Genomic DNA, 22,862 nt, shown 5'->3' with positions numbered 1-22,862 from the left:
CATGATTTTTGCTCTGCTCGCTACTCCTTAGCTTTCGCTTTTCCACAGAGCTCCTAGCTCTCCGAAAGCCCTTAGCTTTTCCTCCTATGCTCCTGTGCTCGCTCCGAATATGCGACACATGAAAGTTATTACACTTATTATATGAAGAAAATAATTTTATGTGCGTGTGTGTGGGCCACAGAGAAAGAGACTGCGGAGACGGTGGGGCAGAGCGAAAGGAATGGCGAAAAAAAATTAAAAGAGAAGACTTCATTTGTGCGGCTTGCAGCATGTTGATAAGAGGCAGTAACTGAGGCTGCGGCAGGGGCGTGCCACGTGTGTGCTGTTGCTGTGGCTGTCTGCGTGCAAGTGTGAATTATATGCGGCGGCATTATATTATATAATAATGTGTAATAATGATTATGTACTCCCGCACTCCCACAGCGGCCGAAGGAGGCCACAAAGCGGGGCTAAGCGATGAGGGTCTGGTTGGAGTGCTCCTCCCGCCCCCCCGCATTGGGCGCAGATTTTTCTGTCACTTTTTCGGGATTTTTTCGCTGGTTTCATGTTTGCTTTGTATTGATTTTCCAGCCACCAAAGTGAATCTATGTAATTGTCGGCATCTTGTTTTGCATCCTCTTTGGTTGCTTCGTCCTTCACCATGTTTAAACGGGGTCCTTTCCACTCTCTGATTCATTCCCATTTTTCACTGGCTTCCAAAGTCTCTTCTTTCTGTTCCAGCGAGTAGCGAGTCTCGCTACTTTTCAGCGAGTGAGACGAAACTCGTTGTACTGTAACTTTTTTGAATCTTTCTCGAATTGAAGTACTCCTCAAAGTAGGTAACCTAATTTGAGAGGTTCGAGAGGACTCAAACTTATCGCATCGAAGAGTGAAAGGTCTTTCTTTTTTCGTGTATCCATTCCGATTATCAGGACTGCTTTTCTCTTCAACTACTTATATTTCTTACCCGCAGCCTCTGATGCTTTTGCCATAGTTTTAAAATTCACAACGCGCTCGACACATAAATAATTCCAAGTGGAGAAAGAACAACGAACAACCCAACAGCCAGCAAGAAACAAACAACAAGAAACAAACAACAAGAAAACAACGAAAAAAGGCAATGGCAAATATTTTTTAATGTGCACTTTATCATCATCATGTCAGGCTAAGCGAGAGGCCGGCCTCCTCCCGGCCAGTGCCTCCTGCCTCCTGATTTCACATCCACATCCACAGACGCAAATGACATTTATATAGACACGCCCCAGCGCCCCCGCCAGAACCTGAACCAGGAGCAGGAGCAGGACCAGCTCCCAAAATCTTCAACCCTCACTCCTTTCCACTCCCCACTCCCGCTCCCCACTCCCCGCTCCTTTGGCATTGTGCAAATGCTGTCCCATTTGTCAGCTGGCACAAATTTGCATAAGCGCACTCTGGCAAGCGGTCGGATGACTTATGGTTGTCCTGCCTAGCCCCATGCCCATGCCCACACCAGACCCAGATCCAGATCCAGCCCCAGTTCCAGTTCCAGTTCTAGTTCCAGAGCCCCCCTGGCGACCGCCCTAATCTCACGATCCAAAAATTTCTAGTTGAAATTAGCTGTGAAATGCCAACAGCAGCAGCAGTGGGCCAACGGGTGGGGGGGCAGCGACGAAGAAAGGCAACGGAAATGACATAGAAATGAAACAGAGAGGAGAAACAATAGACGGAGCGTCCGCAGAAGGGGTGCGGTGCCTAGTGGGGCACACAATGGCGGGAGGCCACCTCTCACCGCAAAGGTTTTGGGCCAAAAAAAAAAACATACAATGGCCAAGTCATTTGGCCGCCGTCGACTCTGACGACAATGATGATGACGACGACAACGACAGTGGCACGAATTCTGTCAAATGGCGGGAGTCCCCATGTCCCCAAACAGAAGCTCTAACCCATATAGTGTGTGCACATCTATATGGGTCACAGCAGTCTTGGGTTCCCTTACACTGGGGCAGAAAAGTCTTCGAAAGCCCGAGTTTGGGATCGCAAGGATCACTCTCATCAGAGGATACGCATATTTCTCCGCTGCACTGTGTCTGCCTTCCTCTGGCTAAGCTGACGTGTGGGGGGGGGGGAAATGAAGAGTGCTAGAGAGCACTGCTCGACACAAATCACGTCACACTTCAACCCAAAAGCAGTGCCAAAGCCGGGAATCCGGCCCGATGTGGACTTCTGTCAGAAGCGCTAAGAACACGTCCAAAACGGGTAGCGGGTAGCGGGGGGGGAAGGACTATGGAATGATAAACAAGTGCAGAACGAGAAGAAGTAGAAGAAAGCATGAAATGAAATGAAATGAAATAAAATAAAGAGCAGCGCGAATGGGAAGACAGCGGACCACGGACAGCGGCCGAAGAAAAATGTTTGGAGAAAAGCAAAAGAAAAATGTTGGAAAATAGCAGCATCATCATCATCATCATCATCATCATCCAGGAGATGGAATGGCACTGGGCAAAGTGGGCGGAGTGGCGGAATGGACTGCCTTGCTTCTTCCTCCTCATCTCCTGCTTGTCGTCGTCATTGTCGTCGTCATTATAAGCATAATCTTTAATAAACGAGTGAACACCAGGGAACCAGGGAACCAACAGACTCTGGTCCCGCTCCGGGCCGCGGGCAACTCTCGAGCGGCCACAAAATGGACGACAAGAGGATGCTCTCCCGTTTCCCATCTCCGGAGCGGACCAACGCGATTTTTCAAGTGAACGAACTTTTTAAATTAATTTAGACATAAGCAGCTCTTTAAACTTCTGCCTCAGACCCGGCTAAGCGGTTCGTGTTTTTCCTAGCTTTTCTTTTGCCATACTCTGCCCCCTCCTCTGTCTTTTTCTTAAGGGTTTTTCTTCTTCTTTCTTTTTATTTTTTGAAAAGTTGGTAATGTGTCTACCCAGCTCAGCCGCATTCTCCCGCTCTCCCACTCCCCCACTCTCCCTGTGTGCTGGCCCGGCCAAAAAGGAAACGTAATGTACACTAAATGGATATTTAATTACACTTTCCCAGAGCGATGGCGGAGCAGCAGGATTTGATGGTGGCCATAGCTCGTACCCACCATCTACACGTGGCGCTGCACCTGGGTAAGCTTTTGAGTGCCGGGCGGGCCTCGGAATGGGCCAATTTGGGTGGCATCGGCCTTAAGTGCAGGCCAAAGAAGATGGCCCAGGCAATGATGGCCAGCCCGGAGAGAGAGAAAGGAGAGCGTTGAGGGCGGGGCGCCAATCATTGGCCGTATGAATGCCGTATGTGGCTGCTTAGAGGCTGACTGCCAATCAATGTTCAGTTTATTTTATTTAATAGATATATACATCGTACTTTTTACTTAACATCTCTCCATTAACCCATTCATTTGGCAGTAAATCCCAGTGTATGCAGGCCCTAATTGCTTGATTCAATGAGCTTTGAATAAACCCCCATGACCATCAATCAATCCAATGAAATATGTGCTTGACAAAAGGCGACTAAACCTATAATTACTCGCAGCTGGTTATTCGATAACTGCCCCTTCGGCAGACATTTGGCGAGCAATTACCTTGTTGCGGATGGACAATCGTGGGCTCACAACAGTCCTGCCTTCGATTGGTTTTAATTGATTGAGTAATCAAATAATCGATTGGCCATCATATACGTACGTACTCGTGCCGATACGTTGCGCAAAATGGAGATGAAATTTTAACCATTATTCACTACACATTTCGCCGAAGTGCTTGCCATAATTTCCTTTCGAGCACTTGAGCATTCCACTCGCAATTTTGGTTTGAATAATTTTCTTAATTGTTAGCTTTTCATATTGCATTCATTGCAGTGCAGTTCTTCTCTTGAAGAGCCCTTGGCACGACCTCCGTTCGTCGTTCGACTCTGCCTCTTGGGTAAATTATGAATTTATTCAATATACACATACACACATAGGTGTATAATTAATTTCCATTGTTCCCTCGTCTCTCCCTCAGCCGTGGGCTCGAATCGAATCGAAGCAAACGGCAGCACGGCAGCACGGCGTATCCGTAATATTGTGAAAACCGCCCCCTCGCTGCGTCTTTAGGCGAAATTTCAGACAAACCCAAAGAAGCCATGGATATCTGCCAGATATCTGCCAAACAGATTCCCTACTCCTTATTTCTTATTGATTTATGCACACACTCCACACCACTCCACACCACTCCACTCCACTTGTCTTTAAGTTGAAGTTTTAATATTTTAATTCTCTTCATATGTTTATTTTATTGCCAAAGGACACGACGCAATGGACAAGAGTAAATAAATTGCCAACTCCCAAAGACAATCATGTATATACCAGAATGATATACATATATATATATATATATGGGTGTATGTACAGGCACACACAAATCAAAGTGCTCAATAGGGCGGAAGGGGACGTGGACGGGGGACGGGGGACGGGGGGGACTCACAATGAAATTTGCATAAAGCGGTAAACAAGTGAAAGCCATTGCGATATTAAAAATCCCAGCAGGATATTATGAAATGTGCAATGCTCCCCGGATCGATCGATTCAGCTAGAGCCCAGAGCCCAGAGCTTAAGTCTCCTCTTTGCGGCAGAGAGAGAGGGAGACAGAGACAGACCGCATTGTGGGCGGTATACTCGTACATGTTTCCCTGGGCGATAAATCGGAAAAGCCTCTCCGAACGGCTCTTATTTAAAACTCAATTTTAATATACAAAAAAAAACCATTGCAGGCGGCAAACTGTTAACTATATGTGCGACAGCAGCTGGGGGGTTCGGCAAGGTGGAAACCTGCGAGATTTAAATATTCAAGCGAAAATTATGGGAACGCAACAGCGGAACCCAATTTGGCCCCGTCATCGTTTGTACATCTATGCCCAATTATTTTCCCCTTTGATGGGGATTAGAGCACACGAGTGTCGTTCATTCAATTCGTGGCCATTCAATATTCATGACCGCCGCTTTGATGGACTGAGAGCGGAACCAGCAAAATGGGAAAGTTCAATGCCATAGATTTGCTGATTGGAAGCCACAAAGGACTGGTAATTTTTTAGAAGATATTGCTTGTTTAGTTAAAGATTTCAAGATTATTCCCATGTCTAGATTAGGCCATGTTTCCATCACTTTTTGCAGAAAAAAAACCGAGTGAAAAGCTGACTTTCTGCTCATCCATTTTTTCTGGGCATTTATGCTAATTTTGTTTTCTTTTTCTCTGTTTTGGATGCTTTTTTTTTTGTCAGGCCAGAAGTGCGCTGCGTCCGTGAGGCAGCAAATTCCACACAAGGCAGGCACGTACTTTTCATAGAAAGTTGAAATTCTTCTTTTGCTATTAATATTTTGTTGAAAAAAGCAAAAGAGCCAAGGCAAAGTTTTGGCAGCAAATGTTGTCCCCAAAAAGTATGCTACGAAAAAGCGAATCGCAACGAATTCCAAAAACCACGGACTAAAAGCAGACCGAAGAAGAGTTTGATTTGAAGTTTAGTTACGGAACAACTTACTATTCAAACAGCCCTCGTCTGTCTCGCCTTCTCCTTCTTTTTCATGGTGCCAGAAGAAGAGAAGACTGCAGCCGCATTGTGTCGGAAAAAGTTATGCATGTCAGTCCGTGTGGGTGGGTGGGGGATGGGGGGGGTCTGGTATTTACATGCTTGCATTTCATACAAGCATAAGAAAATATTTTCAGTTGTACTCGCATGTATATTTTGTTGCACTTGCAGCGGGTAACCAGATTTTGTCCAAGCCCCCAGATGGTCCGTGGTAGGTCCCCAAAGGAACCCCCAAACAAAAGCTAACCAGACACAAGGGGCTTGCCAATTACAGGATGCTAATAACCAATTTAAGATTGATCGAAAATCCAACGAGTTGGGCTATCTAGTGTATCTAGAAATTCGACTTTTCTTTTCATCGTGTCCTTTCTTGGAGTACTCTGCTCAACTTTTGTGTGTACTTTTGTTTGGTTTTCCATTCTCCGGGCTCCGTAGTCGGTGCCGAGTTACACGCGTTTACTTTGCAAGTAATATTTTGACGAGGAATTTGAATTTGCATAGCCAGCGGGGAGAACAGAGGCAGAGACAGAGCCAGAGATGGAGCCAGAGACAGAGGCAGAGCCAGAGACAGAGCCAGAGACAGAGCCGGAGACAGAGGCAGAGCCAGAGACAGAGGCAGAGCCAGAGCCAGAGCCAGAGACAGAGCCAGAGACAGAGACAGAGCCAGAGCCAGAGACAGAGACAGAGACAGAGACAGAGACAGAGACAGAGCCGGAGACAGAGGCAGAGACAGAGGCAGAGCCAGAGACAGAGACAGAGCCAGAGACAGAGGCAGAGACAGAGCCAGAGACAGAGCCAGAGCCAGAGACAGAGCCAGAGACAGCTGGAGCTTCGATGGTAAGGATGTGGGGGAAGGGATATCCCAGCTTTAAGCTGGTCCAGCAGAATGCCAGACTAATTGAGGCACTGCCAGAGAGTCCCCAAAGCGGTTTACCATTTGGCGATAACAAGAGGCACCGAAATCAATACGAGTACAAGGGAGAACCCCCGGCTCAAGGCGGGAACTATGCAAAAATATTAAATAGAATCAAGGGAGAGGGAGGCGGAAGGCGGAAGGCAGAGCCTTGAAGGCATCGACTTCCTGTATTTACATGCAATGCATATTTCAGTTTATTTCCATTTATTTTTCAATTTATTGTTACGCTGATTCCTGGCTCCGCTCTCCTACGAATATTTGCATTTGGGAGCAGAGCTAATAAAATTTTCAGTGCATGCAACGCTTGCATATGAAATACAATTAACAAATTGCCAAAAAAAAAAGAGCACACACACTTTACATAGAGGGCGGGGCGTGGGTGGGGCGTGGGGGGTCTAACCCCAAGCCAAATATATTGCATGGCGAAATCAATAAATGTGCACCCGAAATGGAAAATTGCAAATGGCAGGAAATGAAATGAAATAAAGTGGGTGGTGGGTGTGTGGGTGTGTGGGTGGTGGGTGTGTGGATGGTAGGCGGTGGATGGTAGGCGGTGGTCGGTGGGTGGTGATGCCGAATGGCGGCTAAACGAGAGTTCAGTTACCTGAAAGAGGTGGTGCTTAGATTGAGGGTATTCGTATTCAATGGCGCACAAGTGCGATCGATTAAAATTGTTGGCGGTTAAGTGTGTGAGCAAAACTGTTACGATATTCGGTTTTGGTTTTGGTTTCGGTTTTGGCAAATACAACAAAAGGATTCAGGGAATGAAGTGGCCAAATGTAAGCGTTAAACGATTGATTAAAAGCCCAAGGAATTAAATGAACAAAAAGACAACATTTTAGAATTAAAAGAATACAAGTTTCTGCCAGTCTTTTCTTCCACTCAAAGGTCTACAAAGCCTGGGCAAAGATGAGCCCATTTTTCGGTCCAAAATTTAACAGAGCGATCCACTGTTAACTTGTCAGCTGTTCGTCTGCACCGCTCTGCTGTTAGCAGGAAAAAAAGGCCTCTACAAGGTCCTCCCAATCAGGGCGGCTTCAGAAATTGCTTATCGCCTGAAGCATTCCTTAAGATACGATACTCCTATGTTAAACAGGCCTGTATTAAGACCCTACCCTACCCAAGCCCGCGAGGGCCATGGCATGGACGGACATTGGGAATATTTTCTTGCAAAAACTTTCGCCCACTTTATTGACTAAGTCACGTGAGCGGATTTCGTGAGTCACGTATCTCAAGTTTTTGTGCGCTATTGTTTTTGTTGCTGTTGTTGTTTTTTTTTTATGGTCGAATTTTACCTTTCAACTTTAATGATAAAAGTTTTCCAGCTCCAGCTCCAGCTCCAGCTCTAGTGGAGGAACCATCCAACCAACCAACTCTAAGCCATAAAAGACTTATTGCAGCGGCCTAACAAGGCACGAGGGCAGGGGGGCAGTGGTGGCGGTGCCGCTCGGCTGTCCATGTGCATTGGGCAAGCCATTCGTTATAGCCGGGGGGCTTGGACGTTTTCGAAATTTATTACATTGCACCGACAAGTTTCGCGTGTTTCGCCTTTGCGCCTACACTTCACTTAACACGGCAACAAACCAGCCATCCGAGGGAGCCCACCATCCAACCGGGCAACCACACCGCCCGCCCACGCAGACTGCAGCCGCCGCCGCCCCCGCCCCACCCCCAGGAAAGTGCAACTTTTTGCACCTAAGAAAATGTTCGGGGCGGCTTCAGTTTTTCAGTAATAAGTTGGCAGGACCTCCTCCAGGATGGCAATGGCGTTGACAAGCCCCGAAAATGCCGCGGCTCAAAGCGTAAACATCGGCGAACGAAACTCGTCTGACTCCGACTACGGCTCCGACTACGGCTCCGACTACGGCTCCATCCTCCGTAGAGCCCCTGGGGCGAGTGCATTGACCCCCGGGTTCCCTCTGCCACTGCCACTGCTGCATCATGCTGCAGCTTGGGCGAGTGGGTGGGGCTGGGTCTGGGTCTGGGACTGGGGAAAAAAGGTCGAAAAATTCAGCCCGAACAGGGAGTGGGCGGACAGGGCAGTATATATCCTGTGCTGCTGGCGTTAACATTCTTTAAAGATTTATGTTGAAATATTTCAACGGGTTGTAGCTTCGAATGCCCTTTGCACAGTCGAGAGTCGCTGGACTTTGGCAAAAACTGGGCTGAAACCCCCGCAGAAACTTAATAGGGAAATGGAGAGGGGTTTAAAGACTACAGATGGGATCTATAGCTATGGATTCAGCGATTCCCAAGCCGAAAAGATGGTGATATTGTTCCATTCCCATCGTTTTCATGGAATGCACGAAACTGTAGCTTCTTTCCGCTGTTCCTATTCACAAAATCCGGGCTGCAATCCCCGTAGAAACTTACTAGGGAAATGGAGAGTGGTTTAAAGACTACAGATGTTATCTATAGCTATGGATCCAGCAATTCCAAACCGAAAATATTGCGATATTGTTCCAATCCCATCGTTTTCTTAGGGTTCACGAAACTGTAGCTTCTTTCCGCTGTTCCTATTCACAAAATCCAGGCTGCAATCCCCGCAGAAACTTAATAGGGAAATGGAGAGTGCTTTAAAGACTACAGATGGGATCTGTGCTATGGATCCCAAGCCGAAAAGATGGTGATATTGTTGCATTCCCATCGTTTCTAGTGGTGCACGAAACTGTAGCTTCTTTCCGCTGTTCCTACGATTTAGATCTAGATTTTGATGGAGGCCAGGACAGAGCATTCCAGCATTCGACTGGGACTGGCCGCAACTTCTGCTTATTACAAGAGTATGACAGCAGTTTTGTCGGTTCTTAGTCAAAAAATAAATACCGAATCCCTCGCTTCGACTAGCCCCAGTGCCACGCTTTTCTGGCACACTCAATTCGTACATTTTCCAAGAGCTTTTCATGTGCGTTCAGACGCAAAAGTCAAAATGTTTGGTTCAATGAACGTTGAGTGCTCCGCCGGCACTCGGCCCTCGACTCTCTCTCTGTCTTTGCGTCTCCATGCAGACTTTAATGCGCTTTAAGAGGGGTCCTTAGAAGTGGACCAAGGACTGGGGCCTGTGGACCGTGGAACTGCTTTGGTTTGGGTATAAGTGATAAATCTTTATCACTTATTCAACAAAAACCGCGCTGGCCAAATTGATTAATTGCTGCAAATAAACGCACAACACAGCGAGAGTAAACCTCCAAAGTAATCCCCACACCGAAGGGGAGTGAATGAATGGCCGCTGGATGGCGCTGGATGGATGAATGGTTGGTAAACTCCTTAACGTGGCCGCAAATCAAAAACGTTTTGCACCCCCAACCCCCCACCCCCCCGCCACTTTCCCTGGCCCGGTGGCCACTTCCTTGGTCTGACAACTTTCGTCACGTAGCGTCCATCAAAACAGGAAATAATTTATCAAAGCGGACTTATATTAAATAATGACTTGATGACACCAAAAACACCGACGAACCGCCAAGTATCCGGCCGCACTGTCCCCCACCCCCACCCCCCCCCCGCACATAATTAGCCAATGGGTCGACGCTCTGGCCCTGCCACTGATCTCCTTTCCGGGGGACCCGGGTCTCAGGCTAATTAAAATGCTCCGCAAGCAAAAACAAAAAGTACAAAAAATTATAAATCACATTTCTTGTTTTTGATTCCCGGTTTCTGGGTGCTGCGGTACTGTTCCTCCTGCTTCTGGGCTCTGTTTCTGTCCCATTATGCAAATGTTGTCTGCGGGTAAACAAGCCAAGTAAATGGCATAAACCAATTACGAGAGGGGCCCTGAGCTCTGGGATCGGGGCTCCCAATGTGGGAGATGCCATCGAGTGTCAAAGGGATTTATGTCGCTCGCCCGCTTGCCCGCTGAGGGTCAAAGCCAAATGGAAACACTTTTTTAATTAACTTGGCAGCGAGCGGGCCATAGAAAAGGGATACAAATCGCAGGGAAATTATACGTTTTTTTTTTTGTTTATGAAAATGCTGCTAATGTCTTTCGAATGGGGTCCCCGAAAGCAGGGATTATCCGGGCACAAGGCACATTCCTCCTGTCCACTGGCCTTTGACCATTGGGGGGGTCGTGTTCCCCCCAGTTTTCCAAGACTTTACTGAAATACGGCATTTAGTCACACAGTCGTTTCCTGCCATTCCGCAGTATATTTTTTGCTAGCTATAGCTTATACATACATTATACATCTTCTACTTCCCCCCCCTCCCCTCCCCCCCCCCCCTACACACCCACCAGTAGCCGAGAATCTTTCCACAAGTACTCCCAATCTGAGCGCGGCCCCATCGACACGAACCGAACTCCGGCTAAGCCCGCACGTAGCCAGTCGGTGAGACGTCAGAGTCAATAAACAAAAGTTCCGTTAGCTCGGCGGAGTATCCTTGTCGTCCTGCATCGTGGGGCCATAATACAATCAGGCGGATCAGACAGACGACGACAGCGACAGCGACAACGACATCGACATCGACTTCGGTACGTGTGACGGCGTCAAGCAGGTGAGTGTTGAACACACACACACACACGCACACGGACACACGGATACACGCACATAGATACTACCGACTCGCATTACGCGCAACTTTTTTAAAAGTCAGGCAGAAAAATGTTTTTTAAACGCTAAATTACTTTTGAATGGCAGGTGGGCGTCGTCACGTGGGGGCGTGCCCCAACGTCAGCGTCACAATTTCATTTTGTGCTTCCTCATTTGCCTACCCATCCCCCCACCCACCCCCCGCCCCACGCGCCCACAACAGTCGCTTTGTCACTGGCGGTGGGGGGTTTGTGGGCTTTTTTCGTGTTACGTCTGAAGAGCGGAAATGCTTATCCCAACACTCGAGCGTCACGTGCCGGGGAGACCCCCACAGCAGGCAGCCCCCGACACCGAAGCGATCTATACACTACTCCAAGCATCCTGTAAGGATATCTCCTGAATTCACAATCATCTCCATTCTCTCGGGAGGTTCCAAGGTCTAGCCCCTGCCTCGGCTTTCACCTGTTACAAACGCCTCCCTGTAGACATGGGCTCTTCCTTAATTCGTTCTCCATTCGTTAGAGTATCTAAATCTGTCCGGCCCCAGACTTGCCCAACTGTGCCACACACACAAGCACACAGGAGACAGGCGGAGGCGTCTCCGCAGACTCGGCCGCAAGCGCCTAAGGTCGTTGTCGCTGGCAAGTGGAAAAGTCGTTGATGGGTCCGCGATGGCGATGGCGATGGCGACGGCGATGGAGGATGCACACAGTCAGGTGGCGGAGGTGTTTTGAATGTTTAGCTCAAGTGGCTTTTTAAAACACATTCTATGCTAATTAAGGGGCCGGGCCTGGGCCTAAATGAGTTGTCGTTCGACGTTGCCGTTCGACGTTGTCTGTCGACGTTGTTTGCATTTGATAAGCAAAGATTGTTGCCACCCAATGTAATCAATGGAAGGAAAGGCAGCTTAAGGGATGCCTCTGCCCCTGCCCCTGCCCCTGCCCCCATCATCGTTCATTGCGTAATCCTTAAAGTTTTTCCTTTTTTTCGCGGTGGGGGGGGCTCTTCTGTTTACAAGCTGTCATCGGGAGTCAGCCAGGCCCATTTAATTAACGAATTAACAAAGCCAGAAGTTTTTGTGGTTTTTAAGTGATTTCGGGTCAGGACTCCCCTGCGGCAAACATTTTGCGGCCTTGTTATGGCATAATTGAATTATTGCCATACGAAAAAACAAACGGGGCCCAAAAACCCTATACCGAAACCCTGTCCTGGCAAAGGACTTCTCGACGACGACGACGACGACGGCAAAGTTTCCTTCTTTTCCTTTACAGCTTTTGCAGCTCTTCGTTCGTTTTTTTCATTTTTACTTCCTTTTTGGCTAAATAAATCAAAAGTCTTTCGGGCGCTCAACAAAGAAGGCCAGGAAGGAGGACAGCAATAGCCGTGGGGGAGGGGGGGGACCAAATTGAATTAGGGCCTTTAATTGGGAAATTTGTGGGGCAAATGTTGCTGGGGGAATAAAGAGATTTTTCCTTTCAAGCTTCATCGCCTTGGAACGCTTCAAATATTTTCGCTCTTCGCCCTCGTTCTTTCCAACACTTGAGTTGAGTGAGTGCTTTCCAACACTAGGCAACACACGGACACAAAGCCAAGCCACACTGGCCGGCATTTAGCTGTCATATTAATTCGTTTGAATGTGCTACAGAATTCTACTTCCCAGACGACATGTGTGTCCCACTGGTGTCCATTGGCCTGTTCTTCAGCTTCGGCCTGGTCCTAATGCAGAACGTGTACCTGGGCCTGCTCGAGTGCCTCTTCAAGTGGAGCTCGCGGCAGCTGGAGGCCGAGCGGCAGGCCAGCGAGCGCGACGAACTCCAGCGCCTGGGCGAGGGCTGGACACAGAACCCGGAGGTCATGAAGAAGCGGAAGTCGAGCCTAAATTCGCGCCAAAGAAGCCACAAAAACATACTGTCCGCACAGAAGAGTCGGCTGTGCCAACAGATCGAGCTGTGCTGCGACATAATATCCGAGGGCATAGCTCTGGTGCTGGAGGACGATGTGACCACACGGTTTGTGTCCGCCCCACTGCCGGCGGGTGAGTGGAACCTGCTCACGCGTGACCTCTCGGTGAATGTTGGGCGGCTCAGCTGGCAGCTGCGAGTGGTCTGGCTCCTGGGACTGCTCTTTCGCTATGCACTGCTGATGCCCCTGCGGACGGTGATGTGCCTCAGCTGCCTGGTGGTGGTGCCGGCGAGCACGGCCCTGATCGGGCTCCTCTGCAGATTGTCGTGCAACCGGCATGTGGCCAAGTGGCTGCTGCGCCAGACCCTACGCATGAACGCCAACTGTGTGCCGATAATGCGGCGATACCACAATACCGAGCTCCGCCCAACCAAGGGCATCTGCGTGTGCAACCACACCAATCCGCTGGACGTGCTCATTCTCATGTGCGATGGGCACTACTCGCTGACCGGCCAGCGGCACGACGGCATTCTCGGGGTCTTCCAGAGCTCCCTGTCGCGGGTCTCGCCGCACATGTGGTTCAACCGGCGCATCCCGGGCGAGCGTGAGGCCCTCGGCGAGGCCCTGCGCCAGCACATGCGGTCCCCGGACAAGCCGCCGATTCTCCTCTTCCCCGAGGGCACGTGCATCAACAACACCGCCGTAATGCAGTTCAAGAAGGGCAGCTTCGCCGTCAGCGACATCGTCTACCCGGTGGCCATCCGCTACGACCGCCGCTACGGGGAGGCCTACTGGGACAGCACCCGCTACTCGATGTTCCGGTACATGGTGATGCTGGTCACCTCCTGGTGCCTCAGCTGCGACATTTATTACCTACCCCCCATGATCCGCGAGCCCGGCGAGTCCCCAGTGCGTTTCGCCAATCGCGTGAAGGCTGTGATAGCCGCCCGGGCGGGCCTGGAGGACCTTCCATGGGATGGCAACCTGAAGCGCTGGTGTCCCATGCGCGACTGGTGATCAAGTAGACGGCACGGCTGGCCCTATTGTCTGGCGTTTGTGTATAAAGAATAAAACATTTGTGGCAAGGTGATCTCCCTGGTATATAAACAATTTTGGGTCGTTGTCGTTGTCCGATCGCGGCTCGTATCGCGGCAAGCGAGTGAGCCGGGGGTTGGCACTGGGCTTGCGCCCTAGTCTGATGCATTTCTTAGATGATTTCTTGAGAGTTTGAGAGATATTGTAAATAAAAGATACAGAATGATATGGGATCTTCTGAATGGAATACGCGTACTAGTTTTGATGGTATTTATCCCTAAAAGACTTAAGATAAGTATGATAAAACAACCTGTAAAGGACCTACCACCATCTTCCCTCCAACAGGAAGGCTGGAAGGATCTTACACACCACATTCTTACCATACTCGTACTGGAACTGTATTGTGATGCAGGTAGATCTATATGCATTTATTGTATGTCCCTTCTAAGACACTACCAGGATGGATGAGTAAGTAGAGAGGTTTTCGGACGTACCGTTTCGGTTGGACAATCTTTCGCTCGTTGTGGCGTATGGAGGCGTTTGGGCCGTACCGCCCCAAGAGGGCGCTCTGCGATTGGGATAGGCCGCCGGCGGAGGCGCTGGCCGCTGTGATCGCTGCAATGCCACTGCGCAGGGAGGTGCCTAGTTCGCGATGGTGGCCAAGGCCGCCCAGTGCCGATTGCGATTGAATGGCATAGTCGAGGCCGGGCAGTTCCAGCGAGGCGATCGGATGGATGCGGGTCAGCGAGAGTGTGCTCTCCAGCACCGTGCTCAGTAGGGGGGCGCTTCGCAGGGATCTCAGACTGCCGCGGCGCGTAAGGGTGTCCGGTTTATACATCTAGCCAGCCGGGGTGCGAGTGGGTGCTACTCTTCCGGGTGGATTTCCGCCCGGGAGTCTAATTGTTTCGAGCCACCACCACCTGCCACCACACACACTCGGCACGCACTCACAAATCACTTCTTGGCCGTTTGCCTCGGCCTCGGCCTCGGTCGTATAATTGCTATAAACGGTTAGTTATCGTCACTCTCCCACTCTCCGGACGCCCTGCTTTGCAGCTCCTGCCTCCTCCGTGGGTCATTCACAGGACAGCACTCCTCAAAGGGCTCCCTCCACTCCTGCCCCGGGGCCGCGTTATGAGCAATTACGTTGTTTGTTGTGCAAAACTCGCGGGTCACGCGACGGCCGGACCACGGAGTGGCCGTACAGCTCCGCTCCTTCGCTCCTTCGCTCGCTTGCGTTTTGTTTGCGCAAATGTTTGTACAAATTGCTTGGCGCCTCACGTGGCTCTGGCTGCTTGTTCCCCGTCCGCTGTTGCTGTTTTGCATACAAGATTTGATTTGTCAGATTGCAGATTGCAATTGCAATTGTGATTGTGATTGAGAGTGGACACGAGGGAGTGGAGACCCCTCGTATGGAAACTAGGGTGCCACCTGAGGTTGCAAGTGGTTAGTGGCTAGTGGATTGGGGGCTTATGGGGTGTAGGGTCTGCTAGTCGCAATTAGTGCACAACTAATTGATGGATCGAATCGTAATGCGAATCGTGGTCTGTTCTTTGCTGTCCGCTTAAGGTGGCGACAACTGGCTCTATGGTGGGGTGCCGTCGGTTAAGTGATTCAATGAGAGCCACTTTGATTGACTGCCTCAATCGGTGGCGGCTCTCTGACCAAGAAAATGCAAAGCGAGTTCCACAACAAGTTTTATGTCTTGTACATGACTTATAGGCTTCGGTTTTAGCTTTCTTGTGTGTGTGTTTTTTGCTGTTGGATTCTGCGGACCGAAATTTAAGTCTAACTTTGGGGGAAAGCCCAAAGAATGGCCCGTGAAAAGTGGTATTAGTGGATCCGATTCGATTGGTAGTTCCAGGCTCAAGGGATCTCGATAGATACGTTCCACTTGATGTCGTTTCCATCTCCCATCCCCCCCGTGGATGTACGATTGTGACAACTAATTGTTTTTAAAGATGATATATTAGATGTTTATTTACAATTTCTATAGAGCGAGAGAGAGAGAGATAACTACTGCCCACCAATAACCAAGTACTTGTTCCCCTCGAAGATGTATGACAACTAGTTCTTAGAGAAGAGAGGATATATATACAGTTCACATACTTAGAGCTAGAAGATCTATTGATATTGCTAGTTAGTTAGAAGATACATATGCATGGATAATGATTAATAGTTTCGTTCTAAACTCACTTGTGTCAAATCTAAACGAACGATGATGAGCGAACGTTGGTCTGGATAATGGCAATGGCATTGGCAGTGTTTGGGGCGTTATGCTGTTGTTCTGGTTCTGGTTCTGGTTCGATCTTTGGGTTGTATTGAGGGCTGGCTGCCCCAGACTGTGGCTGGAGCCACCCGCAGCATGCGCCGCCCTATCACCTTTGGGGTCTGTTTTTCTGCTGCCGATTCGTTGTTGTTTTTTGTGGCAATACACTGGAAAACACTTCACTCTTTGGTTGTTCTTGGGTTTTTTTTTTTTTTTGGTAGTTTTTAGTTGGTTTAGTTGATTGTTGGCTGTTTTATGAAACTAGTATATCTGCGTTTTATTTACAGTAATGTGCATGTCTTGATCGCTTGCTAAATTGGTTAATCGTCGATTAAGTATCGTTGGATGATGGTGTGACAAACGACAAGCAAGCGCTTGACTGGCGACTGATTGAGAGTGGGTGACTGACTGACTGACTGATCTGATTGATTTGATTTGATTTGATCTGATTGAACCTACTGATGAAGCCTCGACTCGACGAATCAAATGTGCAACAGCCGATGGCTGTGCCGTGTCTCACAATCGCAATCGTTGCTGCCACTCCGGGTGTTGTTGCTGTTGCTGCTGCTGCCGCTGCCAGCTCCTTCTCTGGCCTCTTGCCACCGAGTCCAATCCATGGTCCAGGTCCAGCGTCCAGCTGCTGCCACCTTCTGCCTACACGCAGCCCTCTTCTCACCTCGACTCGACTCTGCTTCACCGCTCACCGTCGCTCACACACACATCCGTCTGCTGTCTGCTGTCTGCCGTCTCCTGTCCCTGTCCGTGTCCCTGTCCGTCTCTGTCGCTGTCCGTCCGTGTGAGGGTGTGCAGGCAGTTGGAGCCCAAAAAAAAAAAAACAAAAAACTTTGCTGTTCTCCTCATAGACGCACAACACTAAGAGTTCTGCAAGTAAAAAAAAACACAAACAGAGAGGGAAATATTTCATTAATAATGGAGTATAACAAGGATTATCAGTGGGAGGACAATCCTCCTTCAAAAAAACCCAAAAAATATCACTTAAAGGCACATAATTTTCCCATTATTTCCCTCCAAAAATAATCGAGGAGTAGTCCCCAAATCTAAGCAAAGTTTCCGCTACTAAAATTCTTTTTTTCGTGTCGTATCTGAAATCAAGTTCGAGGAGGCTCTGGCCTCTGGTTTTAGGCAAAACAAATTGCCGCTTGGGGGGGGGGGCTGAGAGGACACGCCCCCGGACTGCCGGTCATCTATAAGTGGGGATTCCCCGGCTGTGGGCGTGGACCGCAAAATGTTTTGAGCCACTCAAATGCAACTCTGTGCGAGTTCGGTGGGTGGGCGTGGGGGGGGGGGGGGGCATGATTACAGTAAACCCAGAGCCATGGAAAGGAGCCTGGCCCAACAGGAAAAATAATGAAAGTATTTGCTTTGCTAAGCACAAAAATATGTCAAAGTAAATTTCACTTCATTTTCTTCTTCGTTTTTTTTTTCTTCCTACTTTGCCTGCTGTATCCTTTTCGCTCTTTGTGTCTGCGTGTGTGTGTGCTCTCTATATATGTGTGTTTGTGGTATCAGTGTATCAGTGTGTGTGTAGGCACTGGCACTGGGGCCAGGAGGTCGTTTAGGTCGCGTTGGTTGCGTTGAAATGCGTTGCACGTAGCCATGTAGCAGATTTTCTTTTTAATATTTATACGTCCCCGTGCCAGAGCTGCAGCAGCTTGATATTGCCACAGTGCCACACTGCCACTGGCACTGCTTATGGCTTGAACTTCATTTTGGCTCTGGGCTGGGGCTGGGCCTTGGGGTGTACCCTGGACGGAGGGCATAACGAACCAAGGCCAGAAGATGTTTCCTGTTCGAAAAGGGAGAAGGGAAGTCTTCAGGCCGCCGAGTAACGGCCCGCGTTGATGGATGCCTAAAAATACTTATCCCTACATGTGCCACAAATGAGACTTTGGTTCAAAACTTTCTAGGGTATTTTTGTTGCCTCTTTTAGTGTAACTTTGACTTCCTTTCTTGGTTTCTATTTGGTTTTTTTTTTGTGCCTCGTTTTGGCTTAATGCGAACTCGTTGCGGCAGTTAAAGTTGCAGCATTGCTGACTGCCGACTGCCGACTGTCGACTGTCGACTGCCGAGGCAATTGTAATTAACTTTTAGATGGCTTTTCTGAGTTCTACTCGGCTAGTTGTGGCTCCGAGGGGGCTGCAAATGAAATGCGTATTCTTTGGCCTGCAGAACCCTTGGCCGGGGGGGCCTTTTTCCGTTCGTTCCTTTTGCAATTGTAATGAGAGTCAAGCAACACGCACACAGAATGGCGGAGATTCAGAGCCACTTCAAATGGGATTTTGCAGACATTCAAGCAAGTTTATTAGATCATCTTGCAATGTGGAATGTGAAATGTGAAATGTGTCCGGGTAAAAATTATTCAAGATTTTATGTGAAATAGTTCTGAATGGCAGAGTGCTTTCCCTCTGTGCACATGTCTTAAATCGCATAAAAAAGTATAGTTGTGTGCTCCTTTTCCTTTCAGCACTCAACTCGAAATCTGAACATTTTGCACCCCGGATTACTGGGTGACATTCGGAGATAAACCACCATCTTTCTTCATTAGCTTCGCTTCCCACTCTTTCTAGACAATATTTATGCATATTTTTGGAAATCTTCTCAAAATGTAACCCCATCAGGAAGCGTTTTGTCTCGCCCCCCCCCGCCCCCCGCCCCTGGGCCAATGATTGGCTATGATTTATGTGCGTCCCATTCCGATCCTTGAGATGACTTTAAAATTTATTCCGTGAATGCCCCACGGCGGCTGTCACAAAATAAAAGACCGCAAAACGAGAGAAATAAAGTTGAGTTGAATAAAGTACAGAAAAAAAAAAATGAAATCGAAGCAAAATCGTTTTGAAAAACTTTGAGAGCAACAAAAAACAAAAAAAAAAAGACCCATATCATGGTCGTGCTCTTGTTCCCGTACGGATACGATATGATATATCACGATTACTGATGACTATTGCTTATTTCGAAATCTCGTCGTGTGTGGGGCTGGGGCTGGGGCTTGGGGCTACCCACCAATCCGCATTCTTGTTGTACTCTGGCCTGACGGGTAAACAAGCGAATCCATCAATCAACCGCACGTAGAGCCCACACAAAAGTGACAATGTGGGTGGGGGTGGTGGTGGGGGGCAACCCTAAATGTAACCCTAAAAAAAGGAAAGTGAGTAGAAAGAAAGCGAATTCGATATGCACGCATCGTGCGGGGCGGTGTGGGGGGGGCTTTTCACGTAAAACCGAAACCTAAAAGGAAGCGGAGGCCCCTCGAATCCTTTCTGGCAATACATCTACACGTGTTTCAGCATATGCGCAATAAAAATCAACTCAAGTACATAATAAACGAACCTGCCTGTTTGTCTGTCGTCCAATTGCTTGACAAAATTTGAGGGAGAGTTCTCCTTCTTTTCATAAACGATTCAAATATTAATCGCGATGGCTTGAAATCGACATTCCAACAGTTCATCCAGTATTTTCAAGCTATTCATTGAGCTGTGGAAAATATCCTCCTGGACGACCCTCAGCGGGGTCCCACATAGGCCAATTTGGCCCTTAGAAATCCGAATATTCTCGAGAATGGAGGTGTTTTGCTCTCAGCCCCGCCCGCTTCCACCCCAACAAAGAACGAAAATCTGTGACATCCAGAATTTTTGAAAATACGGAAAAAAGAAAAACTTACAATCATAGAGAAAAACCATATCTAGCAGATTGCCGAATCTGGTTCAGATCGGAACATTTTTACAGCCAAAACGAACAAATCAAACAACGCCCGACGACATGTTTAGACACGTTCAGACACGTTTTCTGTCTCTCTCGCACGCACTCTTTGTCGCTCAATACTGACTATGTATGTGTGTATCGGGTATACATATGTATATGTAGAGTTGCAGTCGCAGCAAAAACTCACAAGATTCCCCCTCGTTTTTATTTGAATCCTCCCGTTTTTTGTAGTTTTCTATGGCCCAATTAATCCATTCAATCAGCTGTATTTTATTAGCTGGCTAAATCTTCGAAAAAAAGAAGAAAAAAAGAGGAATTCCGCGGCTGGATTCGAACCCGTGCCCCCCCGTTTCAGCGTCGATCAGTCGCGCCACTGAGCCAGGCCCTGGAAAGACTCGATGCCAGCTTTTGTGGTGGCCGACAGGGGGCGTGGGAAACCAGGGTTTGTGGCGATTAAGGAACTAATGAAGTTAGGGAAGATATAACAATTGGAGGACAGCCATCTTCTCGATCCTTCTGCGTGGCAGAAGGCTTCTTTCCACTGAGATTTCCCCGCAACTTTCAATAGTCTCGGCGGAAACAAACGGCGGATCATCAAGGAAATGTCAGCTCCCCCAACCCCCCGCTAACCGCGATTTGTCAAGTCTGAAGCTTCGGATTATTGGTCTTTTTTATGGCCATATATAAGCATCGTCATCAATATTAAGTTACAGGGCAAAAAAGAAAGAAAGGACAACATCATTTCCGCTACTTTTGACGGATACACTCCATTGTACAAGTTTATTATGGGTCCTTCCATATATCCTCTGGTCTACGCGGTCTGCTCCTTTTTGAGGAGTTTGTTTGGAGAAACAGAAACACAAGTGAGAAACTTTTTCCTGCTCGTAAATTGTATGAAATAAAATGGCAATAAAACAAGCCTAAAACATGTGGAATGTTTGTTTTGTTCGTGTGCTGCTTTTTGTGTATATTCTGCAATTATTTGATTACTTTTGCTCCGAAAATTTATTAGCTAAACAAACATGGAAATTCACAGAGAGAGTGGAGGAAACTTTTGCCCAGGCACGTCGCAGCACAGCAGAGAGTGGGGGGGACATACCATGCCATATAATACCGTTTAGTACAGTGCAAATATTGAATTAATCAAATTTCATTCTCTTGTGTGTAATTATTCGTGAGATTATAGCCGCAAAACTCGGTCTTGTTTGAACAGAAGGTCGCACTCCTCCTCCTCGAAGGTGTGCCACTGAATGATGAGCTCTTCTTAAATTAAGAAAAAACTTGTGCCGAAAGTGGGACACACTGTGCACACACAGAACTTTGGTGGCTTTAAAATGTTTCTGGCATATACTTATCCCTACCCCATAAACACATGCTAATCCTGTCGAAACTATCCTAAGTCCTTGCCCAAACAGTCCACAGACTACTACAGTGTGTGTGCTCTCCTGGTTATCCTTTGGAAGGACAGATAGGCTTGGAAAAATTTGTCAATTGGCGTTAAGCTACTTAGCGGGTCCCTCAATGGGTGTTCCCGTTGGATGGGCAAGCCTCGATAATGCGATTTCAATGAGCATATGCGTTTATCATATTAAAAGACAATTTGGCATATTAAAAGAGGAGCCCCAAATGCGGATCAAACATGCATTTAAGGACACCCAAGCACAAACCCAATCCCAATCCTTTTCCCAGCTGGGGCGAAAAGAAAAACTTTTGAAGAAGGACAACACAATCACAGACAGAGGATAGAAGACAGAAGGCAGTCCAAGTTCGGAATTGGCATGGCCAAGAAAGGACGGCCGACCGCCGCGAATCGAATCAATAAAATTCAAATTAGTTTTGGGCAATCAACAGAAGGCTGAGCCTATTCCCTGTCGGGGATCCCCTGGCTGGCATTGTTGGTTCAATCATTTATCCATTGGGCTTTGCCAAAAAAGGATTCCACCACCAGCCGGAAAACAGGGAAACTTTCGGCCAGACTGTCTGTCTGTCCCCTCTCTAAGCCACTTGAAACAAAAGGAAATAATCTTCTCTCTCCCTGTGAGCAGCCAAGGACGAGCCTAAGGACCGGAGCGAAACGAAGCAGAGTGGTTATCTGGGCAAATCAAATCAGAATCAAGTAATTTGCCATGATTCCTAGGCGTTTTGACCGCAAGCTCAATTAAATTACCGAAAATCCAGAGGCGACGACAACGATGTCGATGGCAGTGGTCTCGTGGTCGATGGGGGGATGCTCTTACCCCAGGAACCGGGAAGGAACTAATCGCAGCTCAATCCTTATGAGATCAGATCTCTACCAATATGATTATTCCTCCTCCTCGACTATCTGCTCCCAACCCCTTGCCGTTTTCGGCATTTTCAAGGGGCAGGGATTCATGGGGCAGTCAATCGAACCGATCTGCGTCAAAGTGTGCGTGCGGCCACAAACAAGCTGCAAAAGAAATCCCCCCGAAATGGGTGCCATGGAATTTGTGGCACATTAGTGCGAGTCCTTCGACCCCCTTCTGTGTGTGGCGTGGAGCGCGCTTTGCACGCCTTGACGCTTCGTTGGTTTTCGGCGATTTGCATCCCTTGTCCCCGTCCTCGAACTCTCCAACTCCTTCCGCTTCCAGCACACAGCACATTCGGGCAATCCCTCAGCTAGTTTGTGGGTCATGGTTGGTGCGGCCAAGGCGTTAAGTGTCTTGGATTTATTATTAGATTTGTCGGTGTGTGCGTCGGGGTGTGTGTGTGTGTTCCAAAGGATGTGTGTTATGTCTTCCTGTTGTTGCTGCTGCTCCTGATGCTGCTCTTGATGAGTCCTCCTTCTGTTTGTGGGTGTGGTGTGTTCTCCAAATCTCAACAAATATGCCTGGCAACTTTAGTTGAAGTTCGCTCTGGCCTGGTCTGGCCTGGCCTGTTGTGGTGTCCTCCTTCTTCCTGCCCATTCCCATTGCCATACCCAACGCTAATGTGGTTTGTTAGTTTTTCCTGGCAGCCATTAAAAGGCTTT

At 48.3% G+C, this 22,862-nt stretch overlaps 2 protein-coding genes across 9 annotated transcripts in view; one reads left to right on the top strand and one right to left on the bottom strand.

The window, feature by feature from the left end:
- LOC108163995 (innexin shaking-B) overlaps positions 1 to 22,862 on the bottom strand; it is a 194,295-nt gene that overhangs the window by 39,328 nt on the left and 132,105 nt on the right. For 5 of the 7 annotated variants that reach the window (XM_033399852.1, XM_033399883.1, XM_033399860.1 and 2 more), the window contains exons 4-5: positions 16,610 to 17,032; positions 14,376 to 15,196 (exon numbers count right to left, since the gene is read on the bottom strand). In XM_033399852.1, coding sequence (XP_033255743.1) covers positions 14,376 to 14,719 — 344 coding nt within the window. In that variant the 5' untranslated portion in view covers positions 14,720 to 15,196; positions 16,610 to 17,032. Of the gene's footprint in view, positions 1 to 14,375; positions 15,197 to 16,077; positions 17,033 to 22,862 lie in introns of all 7 variants that reach the window. The other 2 variants (XM_017299567.2, XM_033399874.1) reach the window with 2 other exon arrangements.
- On the top strand, positions 10,657 to 13,960 carry LOC108163984 (glycerol-3-phosphate acyltransferase 3). 2 transcript variants are annotated; one of them, XM_017299559.2, is made up of 2 exons: positions 10,657 to 10,909; positions 12,605 to 13,960. In XM_017299559.2, exon 2 carries the CDS (start codon positions 12,610 to 12,612, stop codon positions 13,861 to 13,863), a length of 1,254 nt encoding a protein of 417 aa, XP_017155048.1. In that variant the 5' UTR covers positions 10,657 to 10,909; positions 12,605 to 12,609; the 3' UTR covers positions 13,864 to 13,960. The 2 variants fall into 2 exon arrangements, with proteins under 2 accessions (XP_017155048.1, XP_017155040.1); XM_017299551.2 differs by having other exon boundaries at positions 12,590 to 13,960.

The sequence above is a fragment of the Drosophila miranda genome, chromosome XL (genome assembly GCF_003369915.1).
Source record: "Drosophila miranda strain MSH22 chromosome XL, D.miranda_PacBio2.1, whole genome shotgun sequence".
Lineage (NCBI taxonomy): Eukaryota > Metazoa > Arthropoda > Insecta > Diptera > Drosophilidae > Drosophila > Drosophila miranda.
Note: the sequence above shows the minus strand (reverse complement) of the source record. Positions and strands in the feature narration are given on the sequence as shown.

What these genes read in the sequence shown, in the direction of transcription:
- LOC108163984 (XM_017299559.2), top strand. Translation starts at nt 12,610, where the DNA reads ATGTGTGTCCCACTGGTGTCCATTGGCCTGTTCTTCAGCTTCGGCCTG.